The 22,076-nt window shown below is 41.3% G+C and overlaps 3 protein-coding genes across 3 annotated transcripts; 2 read left to right on the top strand and 1 right to left on the bottom strand.

Moving 5' to 3' along the window:
- Window positions 1–1,931: 1,931 nt before the first annotated feature.
- Window positions 1,932–4,482, bottom strand: LOC310746640 (olfactory receptor 11A1-like). The gene has a single exon (XM_083580620.1). It carries the CDS (start codon window positions 3,330–3,332, stop codon window positions 2,337–2,339), a length of 996 nt encoding a protein of 331 aa, XP_083436746.1. The 5' UTR covers window positions 3,333–4,482; the 3' UTR covers window positions 1,932–2,336.
- A 939-nt stretch (window positions 4,483–5,421) lies between these two features.
- On the top strand, window positions 5,422–8,692 carry LOC310746641 (olfactory receptor 2AP1-like). Its single transcript, XM_083580621.1, has 2 exons — window positions 5,422–6,187; window positions 7,430–8,692. Exon 2 carries the CDS (start codon window positions 7,446–7,448, stop codon window positions 8,430–8,432), a length of 987 nt encoding a protein of 328 aa, XP_083436747.1. The 5' UTR covers window positions 5,422–6,187; window positions 7,430–7,445; the 3' UTR covers window positions 8,433–8,692.
- A 3,381-nt stretch (window positions 8,693–12,073) lies between these two features.
- On the top strand, window positions 12,074–20,356 carry LOC310747456 (olfactory receptor 5V1-like; the record flags this gene model as incomplete). Its single annotated transcript, XM_083581824.1, has 2 exons — window positions 12,074–12,386; window positions 19,674–20,356. Exons 1-2 carry the CDS (start codon window positions 12,116–12,118, stop codon window positions 20,354–20,356), a joined length of 954 nt encoding a protein of 317 aa, XP_083437950.1. The 5' UTR covers window positions 12,074–12,115.
- Window positions 20,357–22,076: the final 1,720 nt, after the last annotated feature.

Here is a 22,076-nt window from a genome sequence, read left to right as displayed (position 1 = left end):
AATGATAAACCAAAGTAATCTTTAGAGCTGAGCACACATTTGAACTCAGATCTGTCCAATCCAAGGCTAGCCCTCCAGCCATTTCACTAGTCCTCAGCCTGGATCTCTTTTAAATTACTAAATGTCAGAAATCCCTTGAATAACTGTAGATTAGATTAATACCTGATAAATGTGTATCCTATTTCTTTCAAGCTACCACGAGTTTCTCTTGAAACAAACCTCATCAAATTGAACTGGAACTGTGCCATACTCTCACAAATTCCTATTCATTTCAACAGGCCCTGAGCAGGATGGCATTGCTGTTCATTGTGCCCCCAAAAAAGGTTGTGCTGAAATTTGAATACGGTGGTTCCTCTGTTTTCAGATGTCTCTGTTGCCAAATGTTTCGGAACCCAAACGCCGAAAAACTGGAAGTAAATTCTTCTGTTTTCGAACGGGCCTTGGAAATCAAAAGGTTTCCGCTGAGTGTGCCACTGTATTTTTCTCAATTTTCTGCGCCTTGGTTTTCAAATGTTTCAAAAGTAGAACGGTCTTCTGGAATGGGTTACGTTCGAAAACCGAGGTACAGTGGTGCCCCGCAAGACGAATGCCTCGCAAGACGAAAAACCCGCTAGACGAAAGGGTTTTCCGTTTTTCGATGCGCTTCGCAAGACGAATTTCCCTATGGGCTTGCTTCGCAAGACGAAAACGTCTTGCGAGTCTTGCAATTTTTTCCGCTTCCCCCCCTTTTTCTAAGCCGCTAAGCCGCTAATAGCCTTTTAGTCGCTAAGCCGCTAAGCCTTTAATAGCCGCTAAGCTGCTAAACCGCTAATAGCGCTAATCCGCTAAGCCGCTAATAGGGTTGCTTCGCAAGACGAAAAAACCGCTAGACGAAGAGACTCACGGAACGGATTATTTTCGTCTTGCGAGGCACCACTGTACCACTATATATGGTTTTTCTTCCTCTCCTGAAAAGACCTGGCTTACCTCCAAACCATGTGTATTTTGTGGGATGGATTCAAATGCATACTGGAAATCTAGGATTGCACAGTTAAAACACACGTTGTCAGACAATTTCTACCCACACATAGAAGCAGAAGTGGTGCTGGATGGAAGAGGAAGAGCTTTGAGCAATCTCTTCCTGAACAGATTGGAGTGTGTGTGAAGGATTGTCCAAATCTGCCCCAAGGAATGAACAGAACAGGGGATATCTACTTTTCATTAGCTGGAAAGTAGCCTTCTTCAATGTGGTTCCTGCCAGGGGTTTTGGTCTACAGTTCCCATTAGCCCCAGCCATTGGTGAAGGCTGCAGTATAGTGTCTCCTGGCAGTTATAAGACATCATGTTGAGCAAGTAGTTCTCAAAGGTTTAGTTAAGGATGCAAAACTCCCCATGGATTTATTATTTACTCTGCTTAATTTAAGTTACATGGTGAGAGATACAAATCTCCTTGGGCTTCCTTTACACAGCAAAAGACCGGAGGGGAAGTATAATCCACAGTGGGAATGAGAAGTTTCCTTTCGTCATTATGCAGACATGAAAGTTTCAAGGACCTCTTTTGCAGACAGAATAATGAGAGGTTCAAAAAGCATTGGATTGCACTCATCTATTTTTTATTCTGAGTAGACCCATTGAAATTAATCATCATGACTAACTCAGGCTCATCAATTTCAATGGAACTACTCCAAATAAAAAATGGTTGAATGCAGCAATCTATCCACTGGGTTAGAAACACACAAACACACTTACACATTGCTCGCGTGCCCCCCCATGCAAACAAATCTAACTGCAGTCAACTAACGACAACCAACTATGCCCTGCCTGCCCCCCTCAACTTCTGTCACTGACAAGGAAAAAATAATAAGTGAATAGAAAGAAAATCTACTCAAGTGACGCTGACACAAAAAACCTGAGTAAAAGAACGCAAGCTTTACCACTGCAGCCTCTCTCACTCTCTCCCCATTCTCTCCCCCCCAACCTCACACTGTATGCAACATTAAAGTCTCACATTGAATGCAACTGGTAAGTAAAATGGCTCTATGACCTGAAAAAGAGATAATGCAGGTATTTTTGTAACCCAATATTTTAATTTTTTTTAAAAGCCATCTAATATTATTTTCCAATTTAATCCAGATGTATCAGAATCCCATTTAAACTCAGGCCCATTAGGTAACAAAAAACAAAACAAAAACAAACATGGAAACTGTAAAAACAGATTAAATGGAGGGCATATGGCATGGCATTTTGGTGAGGATAAAATCATATGGATGCTGGGGAAAAAATGCTTGCATGAGAAGCACCACATCTACAATAAACCACTGTGTGTAAGTGCCCTGTGTCTCACACACCCAATTACTTTAATGAGAAATTATTGTGAGCTTTTGTGTTGGCACGCATTTGTCGATGGCTCTTTTCAGAGACTTGCTCACCTCCTTGTTCCTCAAGCTGTATATCAGAGGATTGGCCAGAGGTGTAAAGACCGTGTAGAAGAGAGAGAAGACTTTGTTCATTCGGCTCAGCGTGTCTGTATTTGGGAACATGTACACTACTATTAATGCCCCGTAAAAGATAGTGACTACAGAGAGGTGGGAGGAACAGGTGGAAAAGGCTTTCTTCCTCCCTGTGGCAGATGGGATTCTCAGAATTGCAGTGATGATGTAAATGTACGAAGCAATGGTCAGCAGAAATGGTGGAAAGGTAAACACAGATGTAGTGATGAAACTGGACAACAGAAGAAAATGGGCACCGCTGCAGAGGTGTTGTATCAATGGCATGAAATCACAAAAGAAATGGTCTATTTCGTATGGAGCACAAAAACTGAACTGTGCCATTGTTAGTGTAATTGTGGTGACTACTAATGAGCCACTTAGCCAAGATACGAGCACTAACTGGACACAGAGACGGTTGTCCATAAGGGCTGCATAGTGCAGTGGTTTGCAAACCGCAAGATAGCGATCATAAGACATCACCGCCAGGAGATAACATTCTGTTGCTGCTAGAAATGCAAAGAGCCAGAACTGCAGCATGCATCCTTTTGCAGAAATGGTTCTGTCCTCGGATAGAAGGCTGGCTAGCATTCTTGGCAGAATGGTTGAGCTGTAGCAGGTCTCTAAGCAGGATAGGTTACCCACAAAGAAGTACATGGGTGTGTGAAGGTGCTGGTCGGAAATGACTAGAACAACAATGAGGATATTCCCAGCCATGGTCACAAGGTAGATGGATAGAAAGATCAGGAAGATGAATATCTGCAGATCCTGGAGATCGCTAAACCCCAGCAGGATGATCGTCTGGTTTTTCTCTCGGATGCTACTCATGGAATGCATCTGCCATAAATCAAACAAAACATTAAACATGCTTTCAATGCAGGTAGCTACAAATAGAGAATGAAAAGATAAAAAAGAAAAGAAAAATGCAATTTTACTGACAACAGCAAAAGAAAGGCTGGGTCGATGGTCTTTATGGTAACAGTACTGGAAAACATTGATGTGAAAACGCTTTCGAGAGAAATAAATATGACATTTATAAGAGGATAAACACACACAGGACACCCTGCTGGGCCAGACCAAAAACCCACCTCATCCAACATCCTGTTTCCAACAGTGTTCATTATCTTCTTACATCACACTCCTGTCTGAGGCAGTTTATGAAATGTTTCTTACCTACTGCTATGATATCAACTAGCGATAATGGCTTATTCCTTTACCGTATGGGTTTGTATTCCAAGAAGAAGGTGGTAAATACTTCCTCTTTTGGTTTGTTGCAGATATTGAATCCAGCAGCTTTGAATGTTTGTATTTCTAAATGCTCTGCTCCATGTTTTTTAATATCTTTTCCAGACGAAGGCTGGTTATCCCCTGGACACTATTTACCGTAACTGTGAAAGAGGAAGTAGTATTTTTGTTGTTGTCACTGTTGTTCTAAAAAGCATTTTCAAATGAACATTGGTGGCTGATGACTTTTGGAACTCATGGGGAAGAAGGCAGAGATCTCAACAGGAGGTGGAGCCAAAGCCAATGATGAGCAAAGCCAATTAATTCTGCTCTGGTCCCCATCTGCCTCCCTGTTATGTTCTACTACTGGCAAGACTGATAATAAGGAGAAGAAAGCTGCCATAAGCAGTGCCATTCCCTGGACTAGGTGTAAGAAGGCAGGCAGTTGGGGGCTGGTTGAGGGAAGAATGAGGTTGGTGGGGCAGTGCCCCACTTGCTGCAATGGAGCAGCCTTCGTGGCAAGTGTTCATTTTCAAAAACAGTGTTGTGTTGAGTGCTATGCCATTCCTTCAAAGGTCAATGCTCAGGCCAATGTTGCTAACATAAGCAAATCAGCCACACACATTCAGGAGGGAGGTATCAATGGGCTCTGGGTAAGTTCAAAGTTTCCATAAGGATAACAATCTTTAGGGGAAAGCTTGGGGAGGGAATGAGTTGGCCCAGCTTATGAAACCCTTGATGACGACGGCTTAATTACCCCATCATACTACATTGTTTTGTCCCTATAGTCTGCAGCAGGGAAAAACATGTTCTCACATTGGTTTCCATTCCATTTAATTCCTTGTACAGATGAAGGTACCCATTTCACTGATGCATGAACAAGGACACAGAACCGCACAGAGATAGGAACTATTGCTCAGTAAGTTGTGGGTACTTGTGTTTTGGTATTCTGTTTTGTATTGTGTTTTGGACACAGGTGGTGCTGTGGTCTAAACCACTGAGGCTCTTGGGCTTGCCGATTAGAAGGCTGGTGGTTTGAATCCCCACAATGGGGTGAGCTCCCGTTGCTCGGTTCCAGCTCCTGCCAACCTAGCAGTTCGAAAGCAGGCAAAAAAAAAGTGCAAGTAGATAAATAGGTACCGCTCTGGCGGGAAGGTAAATGGCATTTCCGTGTGCTGCTCTGGTTTTGGTGTTCCATTGTGCCAGAAGTGGCATAGTCATGCTGGCCACATGGCCCAGAAAAACTGTCTGTGGAAAAATGCTGGCTCCCTCGGCCTGTAAAACGAGATGAGTGCCGCAACCCCAGAGTCCTCTGCAATTAACTGTTAGGGGTCCTTTACCTTTTTTATTCTGTCATAAAATTGTTACAGTGGTACCTCGGGTTACAAATGCTTTGGGTTACAAACACTTCAGGTTACAAACTCCGCTAACCCAGAAGTAGTACCTTGGGTTGAGAACTTTGCCCCAGGATGAGAACAGAAACAGCACGCCGGCGGTGTGGCAGGAGTGGGAGGCCCCATTAGCGAAACCACACGTCAGCTTAAGAATGGTTTCAGGTTAAGAACAGACCTCCGGAACGAATTAAGTTTGTAACCCAAGGTACCACTGTATTTTTTATTATAATATTAATTATGATTTTCAGTTTTATACATTTCAATAATTTTACAAGGGTTAGCTCATTTACACAACTCTCTTCCCTCCCATGGTTCAACAGCTTAGGCTGCCACAGCCACACTATGATGTGTATGAAGTGTGGACAAATTTCAGTATGCACATTCCTGTATGCCCACTTACACTAGAGGATAAAATATATTAATTTGCCTCTTTCTGTTTTGAGCCATTGTTTACTCAGTTTGCTTACTGTTGATTTCTTCCAGTGAAAGTCAAAAGGGAAGGGCCATAGCTCAGTGAAAGAGCATCTCCCTAGAGTAGAGAAGGTCCTAGATTCATTGCATGGCATCTCCCTGCCTTAAACCCTTGAGAGCTTCTGTCAGTACAAACAATACTGAATTGACCAATGGGCTGACTCATTATGAGGCAGCTTTCTATGTTCCTATATGATATTCTTTAAAAAAGAGCAAGCTTTGAAGTCAGTAGTTTAATTGCAATATGCTTAAGTACATAAGTACCGGTAGTTTGCTGTTTCTAGCCTTAAAACACCTATTATTAAAATGATGTCAAAGGAGACTGTGATTTCCCTGTGGGAAGAGAGAGATGCAATGTACCAAGAAGGAAAATCATTCTGATGGAATATATATGGAGAGAAGAAACACTGAAAACAAAAATGCCTTTTTTAATTTCAAGAATGAATTGAGGTCAGGAATAAGATGGGGAAAATGAGAAGAGGCTGTTTTCAGAACAGAGATACAGCAGAAGAAGTAAATTGAATTCCGGCACTATGGGCATGTTGTAATCTATACATTTTAAAAAATGTTATTAATCAAAGCAAACACACTACAGTCAACTGAGACATGAAAACAGCGATAATGAGGAATAAGGTAAGCAAACTACTGGCTTTTCCATTGATGTGTGAGAATGAGATAGGAGGAAGGGGAAAAAAAAGAAAGAAACAGAAGCATCTGGACATAGCTGGCAAGAGGTTGCCATGTGCTTTGATTGAAACTCTAAAGGCACAATGGGCATTAAAAGCCATTTGTACATAAGGACAAATGTAGGTGTCATAAACAAAATAGTAGAATAACAGAATTGTAGAGTTGGAAGGGACCCTGAGGATAATTCCTGCAATGCAGGAATACGCAGTTGTCACGTATGGGGATTAAACCTGTGACCTTTGAATAATAATAATAATAATAATAATAATAATGCCACCCATTTGACTGGGTTGCCCCAGCCACTCTGAGTTGCTTCCAGCAAATTAAAACACCAAACATAAAAAACTTCCCTATACAGGCTGCCTTCAGATGCCAGATAATTATTCATCTCTTTGACATCTGATGGGAGGGTGTTCCACAGGGTGGCTGCAACTACCAAGAAGGCCTTCTGCCAGGTTTCCTGTAACTTCACTTCTCACAGTGAAAGAACTACCAGAAGACGCTCAGACCTGGAACTCAATGACTGGGATGAACAATGAGGGTGGAGATGCTCTTTCAGGTACACAGGGCCAAGGGCCATTTAGGGCTTTAAAGCTTAGCACCAACATTTTGAATTGTGTTCGGAAATGTAATGGGAGATAATATAGATCCTTTAGGACTGGTGCTATATGGTCCTGGTGGCCACTCCCAGTCTTCAGTCTGGCAGCCTCATTCTAGATTGGTTGTCTTGTGTGCAGGCAAGTGTATGTTAGGTGAAATGTGCACAAAATAAAATTGTATGAATGTTTTCATGGTGTGGAAATGTGAACCAAGTCTAAGACAGAAAAGAAAAACTAAGGGAAACTGAAATTGTGAGGTTTGTCCATCCCTAGTATTTGCTACTATTAATGAAGAATTAAAAAGCAAATATATTATTAAGGATAATGTGCATCATGCTCAACCTAGGTCCTGTTAAAAAATCCTAGTGATGGAGAGGAAAATATTTGTTTGAACCCTCTAGTTGTGTTCACTTACGACTTGAAAAGTTGTCCTGGAAAACCTCCTCCCATCCTCTTCTCTCTACCCCTCTCTAGTTTAATATCTGCTGTATAACTGTCAACATCTAAACCTTATGGGTGCAAATGAAAAGAGCTAATGTATATTAATCCTTTCCACCCATCTGAAGTAGAGTTTATCTAATCTTTCCAGGTGTGAAGCTAATACAATGGCAAAAGCAGAATTGAGAAATCAAACAGTCCTCACTGAATTCCTTCTTCTGGGATTTGGAGATCTAGGAGATCTTTGGTTTCCTCTCTTCCTGCTCTTCTTAGTGATCTACATTGTGACCATGCTTGGGAATATTCTCATTGTCGTGCTTGTTGTGACTGATCGCCACCTTCACACCCCCATGTACTTCTTCCTGGGAAACCTGTCCTGCCTGGAGACCTGCTACAGCTCCAACATCCTTCCCATGATGCTGGCCAATCTCTCTGATGGAGGTCCAAGAACCATTTCTGTAACTGGATGCATGATCCAATATTACTTCTTTGGCTTCTTGGCAGCCTCGGAATGTTATCTCCTAGCAGCAATGTCCTACGATAGGTATGTGGCAATTTGTAAACCACTGCTCTATACAGTACTGATGAATGGCAGAGTTTGCCTCCGGCTAATAGCTGCATCTTGGATCAGCGGTTCATTGGCTATTAACGTGACTATATATTTAATGCACCAGTTAAGGTTCTGTGGCCACAGTGAAATCAGCCACTTCTTTTGCGATTTCAATCCAATATTAAAGCTCTCGTGTAACGACACACACGTGATTGAACTTTTAACCACCTTCCTGGCTGCGATATGTTCCTTGCCTCCCTTCTTGTTGACCCTGACATCCTATGTCTATATCATATCTACCATTGTGAGAATCCCCTCCACCAGTGGGAGGCAGAAAGCCTTCTCGACCTGTTCCTCACACCTCACTGTGGTGTCCATTTTCTATGGCACAATCATGATTGTCTACATGTTGCCCAAAACAGATGCCCTGCGAGACCTCAACAAAGTCTTCTCTCTCTTCTATACAGTCCTGACACCTTTCTTCAATCCCCTGATATACAGCCTGAGAAATAGAGAGGTCAAGGAAGCCTTCAGAAAAACATTTACTAAATGTTGCATTTGGGAAAGAATGCAGGGCCATCGATTAATATGCTTGTTTATCTAGAAGTTGATTTTGCTCCTCGTTGAGGATGTTATTTTTTCCTTTGGGAAAAATCACACACACATTACCCTACTTAATACTGTTGTAATGCCCAAAAGGCATTCACATTGGATTGCCTCCTTGGTAATGGCAGATAGCTTTACCAGTGTTGTAGGTTTGACTTTATAGACAACTTGTGTATATTAGTTCTTAGCTGATTATTGGTCCCGTCTTTGTGTTGCAACCATCATTTTATAAATAGGAAAGTGTATAGAAATTATGCCAAAAAAAATCAAAGTGTGAAGGGTTGTGCCTATGTGGGTATGAAACAAATTAAAGTGCTGGTATATTCATGCCAGCCACAGTCACATATAAAGAAGGGTGTGTGTGTCTTTATTTTTATTTTTTGCAAACCTGAGATGGAATATGCTGATGAGGCAAACAGTATCATTCCTTTTCCAGCACATTTTCTTGCTATCAGAAGAAAATCACCCTGGTGGGGTGGAGCCACAATGCTAGCTTCCTGAAAATGGTGTTGCTGCTGCCTACAAAGAAGGACAGGAGGATGTGGTGAAGTGGCGGAGAGTTTGCTCTGCCCATGCCATGCACCTGCACTGAATAAACATCTGCCAACCTCATCTCTACCTCACCCAGTAAGCAGCTGCCAGGAATCTAGCATTGCAGCTCTGCCCTTGCGGGGGAGACACTTCTGTCTGCTATCCTCCATAGGTGCAAACAAATTTCTTTCCAGAATCCTTTATTTCTGATATGAGCATCATGTCTTGTTTACACGTAATAATTATTTAGCTCTTAATCATTTTCCCCTCCATTCCAGTTAGACTGGAATATATATTTGAATTTGTATATGAGGAGCAAGTTCAGTCTTCCCCCTTAATACAAGTAGTTATTCCCTTTTTTGTTTGACCCTGCCTTCTAATACATTGATTATATTATGCATGACATACACACCTGACACAATCAGTGACATAGTGTGAAAAAGAAGAACACTTGCATGCATTGGCTTTTCATAATCTCAAGTATCGTTGATTTAAAGGAGATCCCATGGTGTCTGTACCCCTTTTAAACCATTTCCTTTCCGTCTATACACTGAATGTGTGGAGAGAGAAACAGGAAGTATGTTTCCCTCTTCTTGGATGGGCAGCTTTGCAGGTGTGCCCCAGGCCTCCTCTGTGAACTGGCGTATTGCAGGCTAGATCGTCCTCCTGCCACCAAATTGGCCAATGATGGCAGGAATTAGAGGGCATTCCCCTGAGCGCGAGATCAACTGACCAATAGCATTGGTTGGCCCAGTGTTCAGGGCAAGGATAAATTTCTCGCTTGCTGGGCCATTTGGCCTCAGGAATATCCTTACCAACCCTGACTCCAGTGCTACGTCTAAAAGGAACTATTATGGATGCATATCAGGGACCCGCACAATTAAGTATCTCAATTATTTCATTTCGTTTATTTATTTCATAAAATGTATATACCACTTGATTGTCAAAAACCTCAAAGCAGATTCCAAAAATGATCAAACAATAAACTCAAGAAAAATTTGCAACCTTAAACACACAAAAATTAAAATACTAAAACAGATTCAAATGACCTCAGTTTTCTAAGCATCTGGGTAGGCTTGTCTAAATATGAATGTTTTTAGCAGGTACTGAAAGGAGAACACAGAAAGCACCATCTTGATCTCAATAGACAGGGAGTTCTAAAGTGCAGGGGCTGCCACAATAAACAATTGAGTTCATATAAATCAGAAATGAGTATGATGTGGTGTAGTAGTACTAATACCACTAATCGAAGCAGGGTGGTGAGCTTATGCCTACTGAGCACTAGGAACCCATTTTTGGACCGGACGATAGGGTGGTCTGTCAGCTCAGGGGGCGTCCACTTTCTCTTCGCACCTTGGCCACATGCCAAAAACATTATCTGAAACCCTATTTAAATTCCCCTCTCCCAACTTACTGTTAGGGACAGAAGTGGAGTGGGGAAAGAGGTAGAAGTTGGATCACACCTGTCCTATGTCATGATCCTTAATAGTGCTGTAATGCACTACAGATTTTCAATTGTTGGGAAGCTCATAGCTCCACTAGAACTCCCTTTTCACTCTCTGATCTCAAGGTTCAACTCCATAGCTTTGCTAGAACATGGACCAAGAAATGAGTGAGACATACTGTAGTCACAGTGATATAAGATTTTAAAGGGAGATCTTAATTTTCAAACAGAAGACACAAGTTCTATGGTCCCTGACTAAGAGTTCCACTTAAAGCCTGATCAGGTATACTAACTCCTTTTCCCTGTATAAATCAGACATTTTGAACTACCAGAATTAATTACCTGGACATTTTAAGCCCAGCCCTCAGAAGTACTAGGCTTTGGGCAATGTAGCATTCCAAGGAAAGGTAAATAACCTTGGTATCTCTCTGGGGCTTAGAAGGCTGGTTGCATCATTCATACAGTTTAGAAAGCCAGCAAATTAGCAGCCACTCTCCCAGGATCATTTCCTTGAAGTGCTTATGAGAAGCTATATTACGAACACTCATTCACCATAGGTGAGAAGATGTCAGTTTCTTTATAAAGGATTTGGAGAAATGGTGCTAATGAATCCTGGGACATCTGTGATTGTGACAGTGACTTACTACAGGTAAGTTCTAGAACACTGCTATTCTTGGCAGCATTGTACCATCTTTCAATGCCCCCTTTGAATTTAAGGCAAACAAACTCATTAATTCAATGATTTTTAAATTGACTGTCAGTAAAAAAAAGAAGAAGTGAAGACTGTGTTCTCAAGCTAATGTAGTTTACTGTGTTGCTCTCCTCCCTTTTTTTCCTAATTAAAAAGGTTGAGCTTATTTTTTGACAAAATATACCATATCATCATATAGAGTGCATGAATGATGATTTATCACAAACATCGAGCTCTTTAATGTTATTTTTTATCATAATGGATTGTATCTATTCTAGACTAATTTGCTCTTTGAAATAGATGAAAAAGGCAATCATGATTTAACTAAGACCCAATGATTTATATGGGAATGAAGTCCCACTAATATTGAAATATTTCCAACTAAGTCATTCCCTCAGTAGAGCCATTGGCATGGGCACAACCAAGTCCATAGTTTCCCTGGGTCTGCTCTGAGTAAGACAGAATATAATCCTTAAATTTAGTTTCAAGCCACTGACTTCATTCTATGCCACCTTGGAATGTGCTTTACCCTGATAATAAGGGTAAACAAATATATTCTCTCCTTAATTTGACCGGACTCATTCAGCGGCCTTAGAATGCTGACTGCCTGTTGGTGATGGTGAATGGGAAACCATGGGGATGGAATTGAGTATCCTGAAACGAGGCATGGCATGGCAAGTTAGAACATGGTACAAGAGAATTCCGCACTGCAACATTTTGTTGTAGATACAAATGCCCTTCTCCTTGCCTAGGGGACAAGCTCAGGATGCCTGCACTTTCAATTTCAACTGCAGGTCTTTCATATTTAAACTAAGTTGTGACCTTCAGACCAATCACATTCCATAGCTTCATTCCTAATGTGTGGAACAAAATTGACCAACCTAACTCAAAATACAGTGTGCAGTTACAATTGGAGCTCATGTACAAAATGTTCTTGATATTTCTCCTGCACTAAAATGTATGTCCTCCCGGTTAGATTTTAAAGTTGGTGTGACATTTGTTGGATAAAAAGACAATGTTGGATATAAAAGAAGGAAACCAAACAGTCATCACGGAATTCATCCTCTTGGGATTTGGGAATCTCCCTGAGCTGCAGCCTTTTCTTTTCTTGCTCTTCCTGATGGTTTATATTGTGACAACAGCTGGGAACCTGCTGATCTTTTTCCTGGTTTGGGCAGATCAGCACCTGCACACCCCCATGTACTTCTTCCTGGGGAATTTGTCTTGCCTGGAGACTTGCTATAGCTCAATCATCGTGCCCAAAATGTTGGCCGATTTACTAACTGGTGTTGGTTCCATTTCTGTTAGTGGATGCATAGCCCAGTTTTATTTCTTTGGCTGCTGTGTAGCGATAGAAACTTTTCTCTTGGCAGTAATGTCTTATGACCGCTACCTGGCAATATGCAGTCCTTTGCTCTATGCCACTATTATGCATAGAAAACTATGTTTTCAGCTCATGGCAGGAGCATGGGTAAATGGTTTGATGGCTAATAGCATTGTGCTGATTTTCATGGTTCAGCTATCCTTCTGCGAACCCCGTGTCATAGATCATTACTTATGTGATTATTTCCCATTGGAAAAAAAGTCATGCAGTGACACAAGCATGATTGAAATCCTCGTCCTTTTCTTTAATTTCATTTTTGTCATCATCCCGTTTCTATTGACTCTCACGTCTTATGCTTGCATCATCACCACCATCTTAAAGATCCCATCCACCACTGGAAGGAAAAAGGCCTTTTCAACCTGCTCCTCTCATTTAATTGTTGTCTGCCTATTTTATAGTGATTTAATCATTGTCTACATGCTGCCGGACACCCCGACCCTGAGAGACCTCAATAAAGTCTTCTCCATTTTCTATACAGTCTTGACTCCTTTGCTCAACCCTCTCATCTACAGCTTGAGAAACCAAGAAGTTCACAGAGCCCTGAGACGAGTTTGGAAGAAACTGACAATTTCTTTTTCCAATGAGTGATTTGAACTCTTCCATTTTCTTTATCAGGTAGTTCAAGTATCCATGTCTGCAAAACCCTGTGTCCACTGCGATCTTTCCTCTCACAGTGAATGGCAGGGGGATTATAATTAGAGGTGGTTTTTTTAAAATCCATGATTAAACATAAATTCTGCCCGTGAATGAATTCAGGAATAGAATTGAGGTATGGTGATGGTCTCCAGGTTTGCCCAGGGTGGGGTGGCATAATTGGAAGCCCCAAGAAGGGAAGATTGGGCGGGCTGTGTACCACCATATTTTCTGGTCTACTTCATGTGCTGAATCAGTTAAATGCAGTTCTACTCAGAACAGAACCATTGAAATTCTTGGACCTCAGTTAGTCATATTCATAGCTTTCCATGGGTTTACTCTGAATAGAACTTATGGATACAAGCCAATAACATTTGTCTTAATCATTTCCCTCCAAGAACTGGCCTTCCATTTCTGCTGTTTCTTGAGCTCCTGTGTGACTTGGGGTAAGTGGCACACTTAGATAGCAGCGTATGGGAAGTCACTAATCACAAGAAGAAAAAAGAGGCAGACTTCCAGGCACTTAGGAAAAGTGTAACAATTCCCAATCAGGTATATAAATCACCCATGCAGTGTTTTTTCTTTGTGCTGGGAGGTCTCCCATTTTAAAGTTATCCACTGAACTTTAGGATTAAGTGGGAATTTAAATCCAGGTATCCTCAGCATAGCCTCATGCTCTAAACCCACTCCAACTGGAGCACTGTATTGGCTGGGGCTGATGGGAATTGCAGTCCAAATCCTCTTCATGGAGCCAGGTCAGGGAGGTCTGCTCTTACCACTCTACAACACTGGCTTTTCACCAAGGAAGTTTTAGAAGAAGTGCTGATGAGTCTCTGTAATATTCTCTCTCTTTTTAAAGGCATGGGTTTATATATTCTAATCTTCAAAATGTTCCCAAGTGGACAATGCAAAAACAAACAAACGCTCCTTGTAATTATCCATATTATGTGCTTTGTCGACCTTTCAAAATTGTACTTGCGTGCTGTGTTTGCAAAGGTTATGGTGATCTGATGTTTTGTTGATATTTTAACAAGAATATAAACCAATAAATGAAATTCTCTCCTCTTCCCAAAAGCACTGGAGTCATATCAGACATGGGAAATTGAACAGTTGTTTAGTTTTTTCTTGGTGTACTAATTCCACTAATCAAAGCATTGTGGTGAGCTTATGCCTACTGAGTTCTAGGGATCCGTTTTTGGACCGGAAGATAGGGTGGGTCTGTCAGCTCAGGGGGGTCCACTTTCTCTTCGCACCTTGGCCACATGCCAAAAACATTATCTGAGACCCTCTTTAATTTCCCATCTCCCAACTTACTGTTAGGCACAGAAGCGGGGATGTGGAAGAGGTGGAAGTAGGATCACACCTGTCCTGTGTCATGATCCTTAATAGTGCTGTAATGCTGGGTGTGAATCTGGATTATAACTGTGGATCAATGAAGATGATGGACTTTTCAGAGCTATCCGACCTGACTGAAAGAGTCCGCGACCAGAAGGAGGAGGTGTACCTGGAGGAATAGATGAAATTCAAAGACTATTTACTTAAATACGCTAAGCTAATTTTGTTGGAAAAACTTGCAAATATCAGATAGGCTTAGGATTTAAATGTGATGTTAGAGAATAATATGTTTAAAGTTAAAATGAAAAGAAAGAAAGATGTTAAGTGATTAAGTTAATTTTATGAGAAAATTGGTTTTGGAAAACTGTTACAATGATATACACTGAAACTTAGCCAGGGGGATTTGAGGAAATCACTTAACAATGTTACTAAGATTGGATCAAGTACAGTTAAGATCTATGTTTGTTTGTCTGTTTAAAATTTTTGGAAAATCAATAAAAATAAAAATAAAAAACTTGATCAGGGCATCAGTGCAGTTGGAATTACCTGAATATGAAATATGCCCCCAATGGGCTGTTTTTTGGATAATTTTTTTTGGTCAAAATCTAGGTCCTTAAGAAATGTGTCTTAGTTTATTACAACTAATGCAATTGCATGCTTTCTTTATGTCAGGGGTGGAAAACGTTATCTGCTTGATGGCCACTCTCTTTCTGAGTAAACTTCAGTCTGGGGAAGGGCAGTAGAAAAAGTGGGCCAAGCAATCAATACATTTTTTTTACTTTCTGCAGTAGGTTAAATTTTACACACAGAACTCGCTTTGCTTCATCCATGAACACAAAAGGGATTATCGGAGTTCAAGGACTTTTGGAACTCATGGGGAAGAGATCCCAACAGGAGGGGGAGCCAAAGCCAATGATGAGCAGAGCTAGTCAATTCTGCTTTGGTCCCCATCCGCCTCCATGTTATGCTCTACAACTGGCAAGACTGATAATAAGCAGAAGAAAGCTGCCATAAGCAGTGCCTCCCCCTGGACTAGGTGCAAGAAGGCAGGCAGTTGGGAGCTGGTTGAGGGAAGAATGAGGTTGGTGGGGCAGTGCCCCATTTGCTGCAATGGAGCAGCCTTCGTGGCAAGCATTCATCTTCAAAAACAGTGTTGTGATGAGTGCTACGCCATTCCTTCTATGTCCAGTGCTCAGGTGGTGAGTGTTGTTGCTAATGTAAGCAAATCAGCCATACACATACAGGAGGGAGGTATCAATGGGCTCAGGGTAGGTTCAAAGTTTCCATAAGGATGATCATCTTTAGAGGGTTTTTTAAATACTTTTTTATTCAGTTTTACACTACACATTTAAATTCAAACAATGGACATGATAATCAACATTTAGGATTCCCTAAATCCTTGGACTCCCCTCCAGCCTTCCATGGTTTCCATTTCCATTCTTTTTCAACTGCATCATATATTTTCCCCATTTTTCTTAAAATCTTAGTTTATAGTACATTACAAGTGTTACTCAAATCCTGCCAAAGTTTTTAGTTGTTTACAGTATTTTCTTAGATAGTTTGTAAATTTCTCCTATCCCTTATTAAAGTTTCTTTCTCCCTGGTTTCCAATTTTCCCAGTCATTTTCATCATCTTGGCATAGTTCATCATCTTCTTCAGTCATTCGTCTCTGGTTGGGACTTTATCTTCTTTCCATCTCAGCATGATAATCCTTTGGGGAAAACTTGGGGAGGGAATGAGTTGGCCCAGCTTATGAAACCCTTGATGAGGATGGCTTAATTACTCTATTACAGTGGTACCTCGGGTTACATATGCTTCAGGTTACAGACGCTTCAGGTAACAGACTCCGCTAACCCAGAAATAGTGCTTCAGGTTAAGAACTTTGCTTCAGGATGAGAACAGAAATCGTGCTCTAAATAAGAATGTTTTTAGCAGGTACTGAAAGGAGTACACAGAAAGCACCATCTTGATCTCAATAGACAGGGAGTTCTAAAGTGAGGGGCTGCCACACTAAACAATTGAGTTCATACAAATCAGAATGAGTATGATGTGGTGTAGCAGTTGTTGCTGTTTAGTCGTTTAGTCGTGTCCAACTTTTCATGACCCCATGGACCAGAGCACGCCAGGCACTCCTGTCTTCCACTGCCTCCCACAGTTTGGTCAAACTCATGCTGGTAGCTTCGAGAACAGTGTCCAACCATCTCGTCCTCTGTCGTCCCCTTGTGCCCTCAATCTTTCCCAACATCAGGGGCTTTTCCAGGGAGTCTTCTCATGAGGTGGCCAAAGTATTGGATCCTCAGCTTCAGGATCTGTCCTTCCAGTGAGCACTCAGGGATGATTTCCTTAAGACTGGATAGGTTTGACCTTCTTGCAGTCCATGGGACTCTCAAGAGTCTCCTCTAGCACCATAATACAAAAGCAGGTGTAGTAGTTCTGATACCACTAATAGAAGCAGGGTGGTGAGCTTATGCCTTCTGAGCTCTAGGAACCCGTTTTTGGACCAGATGATAGGGTGGGTCTTTCAGCTCGGGGGGGGGGGTCTGCTTTCTCTTTGCACCTTGGCCACATGCCAAAAACATTATCTGAAATCCTCTTTAAATTCCCCTCTCCCAACTTACTGTTAGGCACAGAAGCGGGGATGGGGAAGAGGTAGAAGCAGGATTGCACCTGTCCTGTGTCACGATCCTTAATAATGCAGCAATGCTGGGTGTGAATCTGGATTATAACTGTGGAGCAGGGCATCAGTGCAGTTGGCATTACCTGAATATGAAATATGTCCCTTAATGGGCTGTCTTTGACCCTGGTAACAGACCTTGCTTTATACGTATCCTGGAAAGTACAAGCAAATATCTGGAACTCTTAATATTAAATTAAAGGTCAGCACCCTGATCCTGTGTTACTTTCCAACCAAGTTTAATCATCACTTCATGTAAAAAGGAATTGGATTTTGCTAGATGATGAAATGAGTGAGACACAGTGTAGTCATGGTGATATAAGATTTTAAGGAGAAATCTTAATTTTCAAACAGAAGGCACACATCTTCTATCCCTCATTCAAAGATCCACTTACAGCTAGATCAGGTATACTAACTCATTTTCACTTTCTGATTAGTATGTGCCTATGGAAAGTGGTTGTGTTCACAGTTCAAGCTTGGGTAATTAGGTCCACCTGTAACCTTGCTGTCTGAAGCAGCATCTGTATACTCTGTCTTTCATTTCATATCATAAACCAATTCTTCTTTAATGCTCTTGTTTGTGAACATTTTTATTAGGTATAGGGGTTAGCAGTAAAGATGCATTCATAACACATGCACGTTTGACTACGGAAAAGTTTCCAATCCTCTCAGGAATGTGCATAGAACACATGTAAGTGGTGGAGACACATATGGGTTCAGCTGTATACTTTGTAACAGTGTTTCTGTGGGGCTGGATCATCCCCTCAGTGTTTGTAGTCCAGGACTGCCTGTTACTAATATATAGACAAAGCAGTCCAAGTTAAATAGTTCCCAGTCTCTTTCTTTTTCAATGGGAGCAATGTTAGCAAGTGCCTAGCTCTCCCTCCGGAAGCAAATGGAAGTTGAAAATGTTTTGGCTTGACTAGTTCATGCCCCATGAACTTCAATGAGTTTCTTGCTGTACAGTTAATCACAGTAGCAAAGCAAAAGGAAAACAATATTATCTTGATGGCTCTGCCTGACCTTAAATTTTACAGCATGCTCAAAGTAGAATGAATTTTCTGGCAGTTTAAAGTAGTTGACATTCTTGCTGTGAACAAACGTCGAGGGAGATTACACATTCCTCCAGGATAAAAGGAGTAAATAACCCAAAGAGGAGTGCTAAGCACCCCTCTAGGATCAATGGCAAATAAGAGCGATGCCTTTGGGACATCATGATCTAGAAGTGTTCAGATTGATTCCCTGCATTGTTGTTAGTATCAGCCTGAAGACAGGTACTGGAGTTAAAGATGTCAAAGGATGTTTTGAACCTTCAGGCTCTGCTATTGCTGCTGAGAGAATTCCCAACACTGCTCATTCTACAGTAGACACGTTTAAAGGTAAGGCAACCTTTCTCACATATTTACAGAATGGGAAAAGACAAGGTCCACATTTTATCACCACTGGATATTTTTTATATTGCTTATTGATGTTGCTTTTTGATATTTTGATATTGCTGTGCAAAATCAATTCAGCTTCAGAATTTAATAAAACCACTGAGATCTGCCCTGCAATACAATCTCAAAGTCTTGAGTAATCCTGTGGTGCTTTTTCCCCCTTTTCCCTCTTTTCTTTTCTTTTCTTTTCTTTTCTTTCTTTTTTTCCTTTTCCTTTTTTCCCCCCTCTCTTATTTTCTGATGTTGTTGTTGATTTCTTTTTGCTTGATCTTGTGGTGTTTAGTGTCACTGGCTTTTGCCGCAATAAAACTTGAACTTGGTGCTGGGTGATATGTGCCTCTCTTACTACCCCCCAAAAAAAACCCCATCCTCCTCTGCTAGCGGAGGAACAAGAGAGAGAGAGAGAGAGAGAGGGAGAGGGAGAGAGGAGGAGAAGAAGCAGCAGAAGCAGCAGCAGCTGCTGCTGCCAAGTGTGTGGCTAAAAATATCCAGTTACAAAATTCACATTGTGAAAGCCACACCTATACATTTTCTAGTTTCTTTCAAATACGCTTTCAATTTAGTTCTACCCTTTTTCTCCTTTCTTTTTTTGTTTTCCAATGTTCAGATCTTATCTACATTTCGTGCTGGCAAGTGCAAAATGGAGCAATCGTAATGATTATAGAATTTAGGTGATAAATCTGGCTAGCAGAGAGTGAATGGTGTTCAAACACCTCACCATTGTAAAATTCACACTCCAAACCTAGAATTACATATTACATAGATTGCTTCAACACTGCCATAAATTAAATCCTTCCATTCTTGTTTTCCAGTGTGCAAATCTTATCTACATGATCTCCTGGCAAGTGCAAAATGGGGCAAATCAAACCATGATCACAGAATTCATTCTCCTGGGGTTTGAGGGTGGTCAGAATCTGCAAACTGTTCTCCTGTTGGTGTTTTTGGCGATTTACATTGTGACCATCTCTGGGAACCTCATCATTGTTCTTCTTGTTGTGTCTGACCAGCACCTCCACACACCCATGTATTACTTCCTAGGGAACTTGTCTTGCTTGGAGACCTTCTACAGCTCCACCATTCTGCCCAGGATGCTCTATAGTCTCTTTACAGGGGACAGGTCCATTTCATTCACTGCTTGTGTCACACAGTTTTACATTTTTGGCATACTTGTTACTACAGAGTGCTTCCTCCTAGCCGCAATGTCCTTTGATCGTTACTTAGCCATATGCAAGCCATTGCATTATGCTATCCAAATGACAGACAGATTGTGTCTTCAACTGGCTGCTGGTTCCTGGGTGAGTGGGGGCTTAGCTGCCACCATAACCACATCTCTCATGTCCCAGTTAGTCTTTTGTGGCCCTAATGAGATTGACCACTTCTTTTGTGATATTGGCCCAGTCATTGACTTGTCATGCAGTAATACGCATACAATAGACACCTCAATTTTAATATTGTCATCGCTATGTGCCTTTCCTCCTTTCCTGTTGACCCTGGCATCCTATGTTTGCATCATCACCTCCATCCTGAAGATCTCTTCGCGTTCCAGCAGGCAGAAGGTTTTCTCTACTTGCTCCTCTCACCTGATAATGGTGACAGTTTTCTATGGGACACTGATTATAGTCTACATTGTACCCAAGACAAGCATCCTGAGAGACTTGAACAAAGTTTTTTCTCTCCTGTACACCATATTGACTCCCCTTCTCAACCCAATCGTATATAGCTTAAGAAACAATGATGTCAAGGAGGCCCTTAAAAAGGGTTCTATGAAATTTGCAATTCATACAGGAATTTAGAAGATGGGCTGCAAATTTCACAGCACCATTTATTTATTGGTAATATTCCTCACACACTTCTCTGCTTAGATGCAGATCTCTGGAGCAGTTTCAGCAATAAGGCTCACTTAGTGGGTGTGGGGGTATTATGATGTAAAATATTTATTAAGCATTTCCATACCAGCCCATCATGGGTGGTATAAATAATAAAGATAAGTCATGTGGTAAAATAGATTCTCCCACTAAAATCTCTGAAGCACTTTGGTCAAGAAAGCTGCTTACTTTTGCATCTTGACTGTCTGTTGGGACTGCTCAGAAAAATAATTTTGGATTTTTTTTTTAAAAAATGAAAATCTAGGTCCTTCAGAAATGTGTCTTAGTTTATTACAACTAATGCAACTGCATGTTTTCTTTATGTCAGGAGTGCGGAACATTTTCAGACTGATGGCCTCTTTCCTTCTGAGCAGAGTTCAGTCCGGGGAAAGGCAGTAGTAAAAATGGACCAAGCAATCAATACAATTTTTTACTTTCTGCAGTAGGTTAATTTCTACACACTGGAAGAGGAAGACAGTATAGAGTTACAACAGGGGTTTGCAGGAGGTTACAGCTCAAAGGTAGATGGGAAAGTTGAGAAATAATAGCTAACCGACATGTTGTCATTAGAAAGAATTCTAGACCCACCATCTTCCAGAACATGGCAAGCCTTAAAAGTAGGAGAGCAAAGAGGTCAAAGGCTTAGCGGCACCTGTAAAGGAGGAGATAATGACGACAAACGAGGAAGTGGGAGAGACGGGGTGTGTGTGGAGATTCACTCAGAACAATGGCATTATCCCAGAGTCTGGGTTCTATAGCCTCTCTCTGTAGATTTTTTTTTTAAATAAAAAAGGACTGTAAGAAACTTTTCCTTGTCGTTATACTTTCCTAGGCAACCAGGATGACAGCATCCTGACAGACACAGACCTCTTTTTGCTTCATCCATGAAAACAAAAGGAATTGTCAGAGTTCAAGGACACATTCCAGTCATCTGAAAACACTCACTGAGGTTTCTAAGCAGGGTCAGTGGGAGGAAGGAGGCCTGGAAAGAGATGTGTGCGGCCAATGAAGTGTTGTGGTGTTTGGGGAGTCCCAAGATCCAAACAGAGAAACTTGGAGGGACCCATTTGGCTCCTAGACATGAAGTTCCCCAGCACTTTCCTACACTGTATGCTCTCATAATGTACATTGCGTGGCTTTCTTTCCCAGTTTCTTCCCAATGTGTTGACTTTCTTCCCAAACTACATGACAATACATTTAAAAACATTTATCTGAGCTTTAAAACAACCCCTCCCAAAACATTATAATAATTCTAATAGGTAGGAGCAGATAAGAAGAGGGATGGAGGAGGAATCAACCTTTCTCAAATTCAAAGCAAACACAGTTGATCCAAACAGGATGGATCACAATATGGAACAGATCAATGGGATATTCAGAATCTGTGGAATAGTGGATGACTTTACCAGGTGGCTCAGTGGTTTTCTCACTGCCTTCATCCTTAACCCCTTTCCCCTTTAACACTTTTAAATAAGAATGTCTATCTGTCTACAGATCTATCTGGGCAGCCATCATGTGGTGGTCCTTGCTGTCACACACTTACTCATAGAGCAATCACTCTGAGAGCGAGGAGACTTGATGACATTATGTCACTCTCAGGGGGAATTGTATGGGAAAAACATGGCTGCCCCATGTAAACAATGGTGGCAGA

The sequence above is a fragment of the Podarcis filfolensis genome, assembly GCF_964270895.1.
Source record: "Podarcis filfolensis genome assembly, chromosome: 13".
Classification (NCBI taxonomy): domain Eukaryota; kingdom Metazoa; phylum Chordata; class Lepidosauria; order Squamata; family Lacertidae; genus Podarcis; species Podarcis filfolensis.
The sequence above is the reverse complement of the archived record's forward strand: the minus strand, read 5'-3'. Positions and strand labels throughout refer to the sequence as shown.

Bases quoted from the DNA above. Each gene is read 5' to 3' on its own strand.
- LOC310746640 (XM_083580620.1), bottom strand. From the start codon at position 3,332: ATGTTTAATGTTTTGTTTGATTTATGGCAGATGCATTCCATGAGTAGC.
- LOC310746641 (XM_083580621.1), top strand. From the start codon at position 7,446: ATGGCAAAAGCAGAATTGAGAAATCAAACAGTCCTCACTGAATTCCTT.